At 54.2% G+C, this 12,496-nt stretch overlaps 1 protein-coding gene across 1 annotated transcript; it reads left to right on the top strand.

The window, feature by feature from the left end:
* The first annotated feature begins 1,780 nt into the window (after positions 1 to 1,780).
* Positions 1,781 to 2,494, top strand: LOC136454363 (uncharacterized). Its single transcript, XM_066454810.1, has one exon. The coding sequence runs from the start codon at positions 1,781 to 1,783 to the stop codon at positions 2,492 to 2,494; it is 714 nt and encodes a 237-aa protein (XP_066310907.1).
* The last annotated feature ends 10,002 nt before the right edge of the window (positions 2,495 to 12,496 follow it).

The raw sequence follows: 12,496 nt of genomic DNA, 5'->3' as shown, positions 1-12,496 counted from the left end.
ACAGGACTAAGACCCTCACCTTCGAGGTGGTTGGGTTCCCAGAACCTTCCACGCCATCTTGGGATGACCATGCTACGCAAAGTTCATGGTTGTCCCCAACTATACATACCTCAAGCTAAAGATGCCGGGCCCCCACGGGGTCATCACCATCGGCACCTGTGAGGTCGAGTGCTGCGGCTACGCCACATAAATCGTCGCCTCCGGGGAACTCGCCGCCCTCAAGGAGGAGGTCGCCAAAGAAGCGCCCGATGCAAAGAAGTCGACCAGGTCATTCAAATCGGCAGAAGGCTCCAAGGAGGTCCTCATAGATCCCAGCAGCTCTGAGGGTAAAATAGTACACATTGGTACCACGCTCTCCTCCGAATAGGAAACCGTGCTCGTCGACTTCCTCCGCGATAACAAAGACATCTTTGCATGGAAACCCTTGGATATGCCAGGCATTCCAAGGGAGGTCGTCGAGCATACCTTGAAAATCCATCTAGGCTCCAAGCCAGTGAAGCAACGCCTGTGTTGTTTCAACGAGGAAAAGCGCAGTGCCATCGGTGAAGAGATAGCAAAACTATCGGCCGCCAGATTCATTAGGGAAGTACACCACCCAGAGTGGTTAGCTAATCCCATTCTTGTATGAAAGAAGAGCGAGAAATGGAAGATGTGTGTTGACTATACGGGTCTCAACAAAGCATGCCCAAAGGATCTATTTCCTTTACCGCGCATAGACCAAATAGTCAACTCTATCTCAGGGTGCGAAACCCTCTACTTCCTTGATGCGTACTCCGGCTACCATCAAATCATGATGAAAGAGTCCGACCAGCTCGCGACATCTTTCATCACCCCCTTTGGATCATACTGCTATGTCTCAATGCCGTTCGGTCTGAAAAATGCTAGGGCTACGTACCAGCGCTGTATGCTTAGATGCTTCGGGGACCTCATTAGGTAGACCATTGAGGCCTACGTCGATGACATTGTAGTCAAGTCCAAACGGGCTGATCACCTCATCGCTGATCTCAAGCAAACCTTTGCAAAACTTCGAGCAAATGGCATCACACTCAACCCCAAAAAATGTGTTTTTGGGGTCCCGAGGGGCATGCTGCTCGGCTTCATCGTCTCCGGGAATGGCATCGAAGCCAACCCGGAGAAGATTTTGGCCATCATGAGGATGGGTCCAATTCAGAACATAAAGGGGGTTCAGCGAATCATAGGGTGCCTCGCTGCCCTCAGCCGATTCATCTCGTGCCTCGGCGAATGAGGTCTCTCCCTTTATCGACTCTTGAAGAAAGCCGACCACTTTAAGTGGACGTCCGAGGCCCAGGAGGCACTTGACATGGTCAAACTGCTTCTAACAAGGCATTCAATCCTAGTTCCTCCAAGCAATAGAGAACCCCTCCTGCTATACATAGTGGCCACCACGCAAGTAGTCAGCGTCATCCTGGTAGTGGAGCGGGAGGAAGAGGGGCACACACTCAAGGTGTAGTGCCCTATGTACTTCATCAGTGAGGTACTATCTGACTCCAAGACCAGCTACTCCTAGATCCAGAAGCTCCTATACACCATCCTCATCACCAAGAGGAAGCTACATCACTACTTCGAGTCACACCCCGTGACGGTCATGACGCCGTTCCCCCTCGACAAGGTCGTCCAGAGCTAAGACACCATGAAAAGAACCGCGAAGTGGGCACTCAAGCTGATGGATCAAGGCATCACATATGCCTCCCGAACAACGATCAAGTCCTAGGTGTTGGCTGACTTCATCATAGAATGGATCAAGGTCTAGACACCACCAATGGTCGTCGATCAAGAGTACTGGACAATGTACTTCGATGGGTCGCTGATGAAGAAGGGCGCCAGCATAGGGCTGGTCTTCGTATCCCCCCTTGAGGTCTGCATGAGGTACATGGTTCGTCTCCACTTCCCCTCATCAAATAATGTGGCCGAGTATGAAGCACTCATCAATGGCCTACGAATCGCCATTGAGTTGGGCATCCGACGCCTTGACATTCGAGGCAACTCCCAGCTGATCGTCAACCAAGTCATGAAGGAGTCGAGCTACCACAACGCCAAGATGGCTACGTACTGCCAAGAGGTCCGATGGCTAGAGGACAGATTCGACAACCTCGAACTCAATCACATCCCAAGGCGCCTCAACAAGGCGGCCGGTGCACTTGCAAAAGCGGCGTTTGATCGAGAACTGGTGCCAATGGGCGTCTTCGCTAGTGACCAACACAAACCCTCGGTGCACTACAAAGGGCCAGAGCGGGCCGACGATGGCCCATCTGATCTAGCCCCGGGGGCTGACCAACCAACGGCTCCCTCCTACCTTGAGGTCATGGAGCTTGAAGAGGAACCAGCGATAGAGACTGACCCCCTGGATGACTGGAAAACACTCTACCTCGACTACCTCCTCCGTGACACGCCGCCGATGGACAAGAAGGAGGCTCAACGGCTCGCACGTCGCACCAAGTCCTTTGTTCTTGTAGAAGGCGAACTCTACAAATAGAGCCACACCGGGATCCTACAGCTCTATATCCCCATCAAGTAGGGGAAGCTACTGCTAGGCAACATCCACGGTGGGGGCTATGGTCACCACGCCACGCCTAGAACCTTGGTTGGGAACGCATTCTGATAGGGCTTCTACTGGCCCACTGCAGTAGCCGATGTCGAGCAAATTGTATGCACCTACAAAGGGTGCCAGTACTATGCTCGACAAACTCACCTCCCAGCCCAGGCACTCTAGATGATCCCCATCACATGGCCCTTCACGGTGTGGGGGCTCAATCTAGTTGGGCCTCTCAAAAAGGCACCTGGCGGCTACACCCACTTACTTGTCACCATAGTTAAGTTCATAAAATGGATCGAAGCTCGGCCGATCTCCCTGATCAAATCCGAGCAAGCTATGTTGTTCTTCCTCGACATCATCCATCACTTCGAAGTATCGAACTCCATCATCACAGACAACAACACACAGTTCACTAGTAAGAAATTAATTCGATTCTGCGATGAACAATACATCCGAGTCGATGGGGCTACCATCGCGCACCCCTGAACAAATGGGCAGGTTGATCGCGCAAATGGCATGCTCCTATAGGGCCTCAAGCCTAGGATGTTCAGCTGATTGAACAAGTTTGGTGCACGCTGGGTCACCGAGCTCCCTGTGGTGCTCTGGAGCCTAAGGATAACTCCTAGCTGGGCCACCGGCTACACACCTTTCTTCATGGTCTATAGTTCTGAGGCCGTCCTCCTAATGGACCTCGACTATGGAGCGCCAAGAATCAGAGCATATGACGAGTAGGGAGCTGAGGCATCCCACAAAGACGCCATGGACCAGCTAGACGAATCTCACGACATCGCCCTCCTCCATTCAACCAAGTACCAGCAGACTCTGCGTCAGTACCATAGCCGATGGGTGTCGGACCGAGCCTCCAACGTCGAGGACCTCATCCTCCACCTCGTACAGAGCAACAAGGACCATCACAAGCTATCCCCACCCTAGGAGGGGCCATATGTCGTCGCGGAAGTACTCTGACCAGGCGCCTATAAGTTGAAAACCATCAATGGTGAGGTCTTCACCAATGCCTGGAACATTGAGCTGCTATGTCGTTTTTACCCTTAAATAAATGCATACTCTTTCTTATTAGTTTTTTGTCTTCAAAAATCCCTGATCCTTAGTGACATTCGACCCCTGCAATGCATGAGGGGTCAGACCTCACTCGGGGGCTGATATAAGTATGTTTTTTCTTGCAAACACTCTCTATGTTATCTTTGAAAACATTCTCTATGTTTTCCCTCTTTTCTCATGACAAGTCCTAAGGACTAGGATTTTGGAAATAAAATCTGAGTATAACTGGTAGGACCGTAGGAAACCTATGCCCCAATGGCTACAACCTCTTTGCTCACCAGCGTGATCAAGATTGGCTCGCCTGTGCTCTGAGTTTTTAGCGACCTTAACTATGGGAAGGGTCAGAAGGCACTAGACCTCTTTGCCAAAAAGAGGGAGAAGAGCTGAAAAGTTGTTTGCCGTAACAAAATTAAAGAACTTGTTCATTTTTTGGATAAATTCATCACTTACAAAGTAATTTCATCACAAAAAGGACTGATGTATTCATCAATATAGAAGGTTGTTCACTCGGGGGCTCCCCCACAAACTTATTCAATTACAGTTTCGACCAGCTCTACTATGAGTACTACTACAGTCACCGTACCACGCTCTCCATCGGCAATGTCCTACCACTCCGTGGGATCCTCAAGGGCGCTGTCATCTGCAATGTCGAGCACCATGTCAGTGACTGTGGTGCCTCCACTAGGGCATCCAGGGACTACGCCATCGTCATCAGCCGCAACCCAGACAACAGCACCTCCACCGAGGCATCCAGGGACTACGCCATCGTCATTAGCTGCAACCCTAACAATGGCACCTCCGCTAGGGCATCTAGGGACTACGCCATCATCATCAGCCACAACCCTGACAACGGCACCTTCACCGGAGCGTCCAAGGACTGCGCCATCGTGATCAGCCACAACCCTGATAATGGCATCTGCGCAGGGGCATTTCCTACCGAAGAACGGCTGCCACGAACGACGGCAAAGCCGATGACGCTCAGCACCCTCTAGTCCACCTCCTCCTTTAGCGAAGGCGACCCCTTCTCTTTAAAGGCGGCTGATGCCATCTCATCTATGTTGGATAACCTCCAGCTCGACATCACACTCTAGATTCACGAGCGGATCCGTGAGTTTTTCTCTCCCTGGCATTACCCTCTCCCACTTAGGAACCACCACAACGTACGAACGCATTCGGTGGAAAGGAAGAAGAAGAGGCAATGGCTCATAAGCAGGCGAAGGAATGTGATGAGAACTCCCCTCCCCCTCCCTATTTAAGGAAGAGGCGCATCAGCTGAGGAATGGCGAAAGGTTGGGACGAAAAACTATCTTCCTTCCCCTATTCATTGTAGATGGGAAATCAATGCTGATGGGAATCCAAGGGGACGTGCCTAGACCGACGGGACATGCTCTGATCAATGAAACATCGCCTGGTCAAAATAGGACGTTGCCTAGGCATGGCCCACCACTATCACACGCCGGGTGCGAGAATCAGGGCGCACCCACATGTAGGCGACTCTCCGCTTCCCTAGGCAAGACCATGGAATGACCCGACGATGGGACCCCTATCCAGGGGCCCAATGGGCCTCCTAGGTCGATCGGATGGCCTAGGTAAAACAACGAACGAACGACCACTAAAAGATAAGCACCTCTGTTACCTACTTCGCGTGTTAATTTCATTACCGAGCGCCCAACCTCGGCAACGGCAGGGGCACGGACATTGCTCGAGGGCTGCCGAGGGTGTCTACTTGTTTAGACATCCTCATCGCCTGACCCCTCCTTATGTTTAAAAAACCAGAGACGCAGGGTGCGGGTGTAAAACTTTGAGTAGAACTGGATGAACCGCTAGACCCTACGCCCGGCGGCTATGGTGTTTTCATTCACCAGCATAACCAAATTCATAGTTCCCCGTACCCTGAGCTTCTGTATCTGCCTTCTCAAGAGGGGTTCAGAGAGGGTCGACCTGTAGAAACTCCTTCAAGGAGAAGCTATCAGGTCGCTTAAAGTCAATCGAACGGCTTGAATCACCATCGAGAGACGGAAACAAAAAATTGCGATGCTTGTGCAGGTTACACCGGTCCTGTCGTGAATGTTGGACTCGAACCCCACACGAACATCCGGTAAGAGCTTCCCGCCGCTCGTACCACCAAGGTAACGCTACTGACCCCTGTTTTCATTTCAATTAAATCATACATTAAACCTATGCAATCACTGCATCTCAACGCTTCATGTCGCGTCACGAAGCAGCAATCGCCTCATTCGATACGAGCGACAAATGACCGAGGTTTGAAGGTCGGCCCGCGAAGGGCTCGAGGCCACCTCACATCAAACAGAGCTAGGGGAGAAAAAACTGAGATGAGCCCCATCGGCCTTGCCTGACCCTGCTTAGAAGCGGACAGGGACATCTCGACCTTCCTTGTTCGATTCTAACCTCGAGCCAAACCCACAGAATCTCTATCGAGGAGAGGCCAATGGGCCACCTGAGCCTATCGAACGGCTCGGGCATCTGCCGAGAGGTGGGTTAAGAAGTAGTGAAATGCCACATGAGGGCTCTGCCGACCCCGTCAGCGAATGATGGACCTGGATTTCACATGAACATACCTGTTAGCGAGCTCATTGAGCATGACACTCGAGCCGTAGAGGCAAGTGTCATCAACTCATTCCCTTCGGCTATAGAAACCGAGGACGGGGTGATGCACGAAACACGACCGACCCCTATCAGACCCTAAGGGGCTCGAGGGCTCGAGCCGCTCGATCCAATATCGAGAGACCGAGGTTCGAAGGCTAACCCGCGAAGGGTCTAGGGCTGCCTCACGTCAAACAAGAGCCAGGGGAGAAAACACAGATGAGCCTCAGTGGCCTTTGCCCAACCTACATTGAGGCGGATAGGGTCATCTCAACCTTCTAGTTCAATCCAGCCTCTAGTCGAGCCCATAAAATCCCCATTGAGAGGGAATCTATTAGAAGGCAGGTTAAGGAGTAACGGAACGCCACCCGGGGGCTTTGCCGACCCTATCGCAAAGCAACAGGATCGGATTCCAGCCGAACGTCCCCATTAGCGAGCTCATAAAGCACGTCACTCAAGCCGTCGAGGCAAATGATGTCACCTTAACCCCTCCAGTTGCGGAAATCGTGGATAGGGCAATAATCATGCAACAAGCCAACCCTTGACCGAACCCCCGCCACGCATAGGGGCTTGGGGAAGGTTAGGCCAGCAATAAGACCAAACGCACGGTCATGCAGTGATTGCCAAAATCCTAAGTAAGGGGTGCATACAAATGCAAGAGTAAGTTCGCTACCCTCGCTCCGATCTCCTGTAACATCCGGCCCCAGCGACCGCAAGGGGTCAGACCTCACTCGGGGGCTGATAAAGGTATGAATACCCCCTTTCTTTTTTCAAAATAGTCATTACATCAGGCCTTTTTCCTTTCGTTGAGACTGGTGGCAAGGTTCAGGGGAACAGATAGGTAAGACTGTAAAAAGCTCACGCCCAGATGACTATGGTAATTTTGCTCACCAACACAATCAAAATTTCCCCTAAAACACCTTGGGCCCTACAGTCTTAATGAATAGAAAGATCGGATCACATAAACCTTTTTTCAAATGTAAAAGGGAAAAAAGTAAGCTCAAATGAATGAAACAAAATTGTAAAATGAAATCACGAATCTGTTTTCGGACACGAAAGCACCGACACTTGTCCACATATTACAAATAAATGTTTATCAAACTTGCTCAACTAACTACTTCCTTGAAGGGAGAACCATGTCTTTCAGCCTGTTCTCTAGGTTTCGCGCAATGGGAGTCACTGCCTTCTCAATCTCATCCAGCTCGGGGTCTTCATAGCCAGGCATGAAGCTGAGGCTCATTACCTCCAAGTTGATCTCCCGATCGTAATGAGAGCGAGCAACAGTGAAGGCTTGGGTGATCCTGATGTGAAAGGCGTCCTCCTCAAGCTGGCCCACTCATGCCGTGATACCCACGGCATGAGCCGCAAGTGAGCTGGTTTCCTCCGGCTACGCCACCCCTAGGTCATTGAAGACCACCCCAATGGTGGCGCGCAGAAGATTGTGCTCGTCACTCTCGGCCTAAAGAATCCCCCGCACTTTGGCAAGCTCCTTGCCTAGCCCGACAAAGACGCTCTTGACCTCCAACCTTTGGGCCACCGTGACTCCTAGATCCGCCCGGAGGGAGTTGACCACCTGATACACTTCATCACGCTCTCGGATGGCCCGGTCGCGCTCCTCATGGACGTGCCATGCTCCGAGCAGAGCCTTTCTGTAGTCTAGAGCAGCTCGTCTCGCTCCCTACATAGCTAGGCAATCGCCTCAGCATTCTGATCCGCCCTTCGCTGCAGCACCGTGGACCTATCCTCGGCTTTCAGCTTGAGATCCCGCTCCATCTCCAGCTCTGCTAGGAGCTCGATGGCCCATTGGCTGGCATCGGCGTCCTTCTAGAGTAGCTTGTCTCGCTCCTTTCAAACCCTGTCGGCTGCCTCCTCATCCTGCTTCACCCTCGTCGATAGGTCCTCGAACATCCCATGGATCTCCTTTGCGTCCCAACGTGCCTCGGCTTCCCGCTGCTGGGCGGTAGCAAGCTGCGTGCCGACATCTCCTTGTAGTTGGGCCTCCTCAGTGAGGCAATCCTATTCCACCTTTTGCTCATGGAGGAACTGAGATTTGTACCAGCTACGAGCAATGAGGGACTGAAAAGAAGACCGGTATAAAAAATACAAAAATACATGGAGAAAGAAGAAAGCGAGGGAGAAGATCAAGCGAATACCTAGCCATTGGGAACGATGACATCACATAGGATGCCCCTGGCCTGGCTCAAGGCATCCATCATAGCTGAGAACCCAATGTTGAGACTCTCCCGCTCCATGCTCTCGGCAGCATCATCGAGCGAGAAGAGAGTCGACGTCGGGTCTTAAGGAGCCGTCCACTGGAGCGGCGGCTCACCCCGCATGGGCCAGTGGCTGCCCCAAGACATCAGGGCTGAGGGTGACCCCTGGTTGGTCCTCTCCACCACCACCATGGCGCTCAAGGACCCTTTGGTTGTGCCCTCCTCCGTGTGACCCGCCTCGGACTCCATCGCCTGGGCCGCCAGAGGCGCGGATTGCGCCGCCCCCTCGGATGCCACCGTGGCTGCGTCTGGCTGCTCCTGACTTGGTGTGGTCATAGCCACCTCTGCTTGCGACATCAGGGCCTCGGCTTGCGGTGCTGTGCCCACCGCAGAGGGCACCACAAGCATGGGTGGTGGCCCCGTCCGCTCCAATGTAGGCAGTGGTGTCACCTCCGCCATCGTCTGCTTGGCAACCCCTGAGGGCGCTTCTCGAGCCCCGGCGCCTACTTGACCCACTGAGGGCGCGGGCGCCACCATAGGTGGCCCCTGACCGGTCAACGAGGCCACAATGTCGGTTCTGCTCCTACCCAAAATAGGAGCGACGTCGGGCGACGACATCCCTCCCGCCTAAAGAGCAACGCTCTTCTTGGGTGCCAGTGCCAAAGAATGGCCCCGTCGCAAGAATCTGCAAGAGGTAAAAGGCATAAGGTCAAAACAGAAAAACAAAAAAAAGAAGGAGGAAAAACAGGGGAATCGGTGACCTACTCTGGCGCTTTTGGGCGGTGGGAACATTTTGGGGACGAACCCCTAGATCCCTGGTCCAACTCGTCTGGGCGGGACCGTTTCGAGCCTACCCCTGCTCTCGGGCAAGGGGGCTCGTCTCCCTTATCACCGAGGGTGCGGCGATGGAGCCGTCCCTCTCTGTCGATACCGCGAGCGCGGCGGCAGATCCACCTGCCCCCATTAGCTTGTGGGGCATGGCAGTAGAGCCGCCCCCTCCATTAGCACCTTAGGGGTGGCGGTAGATCTACCTCCCCCCATCCACCGATCCTCTGCCAGCAGCCTGAGTGTAGCGGCGGATCCACCGACTCCCATCGACCCCAAGGACGGGCCGATGGTTTGGCCCGCCTCCGCCGGCCTCACAGACTCACTTCCCCCCACGTGGAATGGGAAGGGTCCCTGCATGGATCTTTGCCCTCCAGGACATCCCAATCCACGTCGACAACTACCTCGTCAAACTCATCATCGTCGTCATCATTGTCTATCTCCTCTCCTCGATCCCGTGCTTACTGCTTCCATAGCATCTCCTTCTTCTTGAGCTCCCTTGTCCTCTTATCCCACTCAGCCATGGTGCGATTCACTGCTGCTAGGATCCGGTCCTTCGGCAGCGGAGCCGGGCTATCCCCGAGGATGAGTCTCTTTGGCTGGTCCTGCTATCCCGAGGTCAGCATTAAGGGGTCAGAAATTCAAGTAAAGAAAAGGCACGGGAAAGGGGAACTTACGAAATCAATGAACCCCGGTTTTGGCCACATTGGAGGGTGTCCCGACACCGGATATACGAAGTCAAGGACAATGCCGGTGGTGTCCTTCGAAGGCTCCATTGCCTCCTTGATCCGTTATGCCACTTTGGTGGGGGGGGAGCACTTCGTCAGTGAGCGCTGTCCCTTCGGGCGATGCCCAGGGTGCCATCAGGTACAGGGGGAGCGCATGGCTCATTAGCGGCGCCACCTTCCGCGTGTGGTAAGCGCCGATGATCCCCGATCCCTTCACACCCCTCTCCTTCAAAATTTGGAGGGCGGTGAGATGGTCCTTGATCCTCTTCTTATCTTTGTCCGGGACACCCCACTTCCATGACCCCGAGGCCTCTTCGATGAGGCGCCCAGAGTACGCCGGCAAGGGGGCAGCCACATCATCCTTGACATAAAACCACTGCGAATGCCACCCCATATTGGAGGTCGACAAATGCATCAATGGGTAGTCATTCGCCCGGTTGTTGCGCAGGTGAATGCTGGCACATCCCATCGGCATGCTCAGCTCCTGCTTCTCGACCCGCTTCTTCGATAGGTTGACGGCAAAGAAATACCGCCATAGATCGAAGTGGGGACTAATCCCTAGGAACCCCTCACATAGGGCGACGAACGTCACAATATGTTGGACCCCATTGGGATTAAGGTGCTGCAGCTCCACCTGGTAGTACTCCAGTAGCCCTCGAAGAAACTTATGAGCGGGTATGGTAAATCCCCGCTCGTGGAAGAGAGCAAAGGACACGACATACCCTTCGGGCGGCGACAGCTTGTCCTCATCACCAGGCAGCCGCCACTCCTCGACGGCGGACAACGAGCGAAGGAGGCCACGGCGGACGAGGCCCTCCAAGCGCTGAGGGGTAATGTTGGATCTGCACCACAGCTCCATTGAAACGACGAGAAAGGGGGTAGATACGAGCTCGATAACGGCTGCGATGCGGATGCGAGCTGGACGACGGTAGCAATACGGGTGTAGGAGGCTCAGGCGATTGGCGGCAGAGGCTGTAGATACGAAGGCAAGGAGGTGAAGTATGGAACCCTAGGGGCGAACCTCGTGGTTTTACAGGGGCGATGGATGCGAGAAGGGCAATCGTTCGCCTCGATCTCCGAGCCTGCCACGACACACCGCCGTGTCATGTCACGGGATACGCCCCCGCGATCCCTATCCTTTCCCACCAGAATCGCACCGGACGGTTCACCTTCCTAAGCGGACCAGACTCTTTTCCCACAGAGGAGATATGGGTCAAAAAGCTTCTTCTCCGGCCCGCCTGGGGTCAGGAGTCCAAGGGTCGGCCCAATAGTCTCGACGGCCGTCCCAACAAGGGATGGGCCCATGAGCGACCAGTACTCAGGTACATGAGCATCAGTGGGGCCTCGATCCACAGTCGAGCCCTAGCTAGGCTGACTCTAGATGAAATCCCCGTGAACGGGATACCAGGGTTCCCTTAAAACTATCCAGTTGATAAAAACTAAATCTCACAGCCCTACCCGCGAAGGGTCCAAAATTACCCGCCGGGCGATTCTGCCCAAATCACCCGGGGCTCGGGGGCTACACCCGACGGGTGCGTTCGCGCGCACCCTCTGGCGAATCGAAATACCCCCAGGCAATTCTGCCCAAATTACCCGGGGGCTACACCCGTCGGATGCGCTCGCGCGCACCCTCCGGTAAGTCAAAACACCCCGAGCGATTCTGTCCGAATCACCCGGGGGCTCAGGGCTACTGTCGGGGACCTAATACCGGGGTACCAAATGAGGTGGAACTAATAACCATTGAACGTTGACACTTCTGGTCAGACAAGAACGCTACTGCGCTTATTGCCCGAAGACGGAAGATTGGTTCCGCCTCGTCCGACCACCGAGGACTGGCTCCGCCTTGTCCGACCACCGAGGGCTGGCTCCGCCTCGCCCGACCCCCGAGGGCTAGGCTTCGTCTTGCTTGATGGCTAAGGGCGGGCTCTGCCTCGCCCGACGTCCAAGGGTAGGCTCCGTCTCACCCGACAGCTAAGGGCTAGACTCCGCCTCGCCCGATGTCCGAGGGCGGGCTCTGCCTCGCCCGACGCCCGAGGGCTAGACTCTGCCTCGCCAGACGCCCGAGGGCGGGCTCCGCCTCACCCGAGAACTGCACCCTAATCCTTTATAAAGACGAGCACAGGGTACGACAGGACATTCGAGTCAACCGCAGTATCAAGGGCCATGCCCTGTACGCCTGCAGGAAGACACCGCCAGGATACGATGGGATGGGCGTTTTTAGCCCTTTTCGACCTAACAGTGTCCAAACAGTGTTGTAGGCGCCGACTTTTATCCCATAGTGTTGTAGGCGCCGCCATCAGCCCTCGAACGTGGATACTAACACAAGCATACGACAACCACTATGATCCAAGACAGAATTCATATCATCTATAGTGACGGGCATAGGGTCACTTCCCCATCTACTCCCCAAAGGGTCGCAGCTTGGCCCTCTGATACGCCACACCCTCCGCCGGCGTAGGATGTGACACACCCACTTGCTGACAGAAGCCAGAGCACGACCCTATAAGGATTAG

This window comes from Miscanthus floridulus, chromosome 5 (genome assembly GCF_019320115.1).
Source record: "Miscanthus floridulus cultivar M001 chromosome 5, ASM1932011v1, whole genome shotgun sequence".
Classification (NCBI taxonomy): Eukaryota; Viridiplantae; Streptophyta; class Magnoliopsida; order Poales; family Poaceae; genus Miscanthus; species Miscanthus floridulus.
This window is presented reverse-complemented; position numbering and strand designations above follow the sequence as displayed.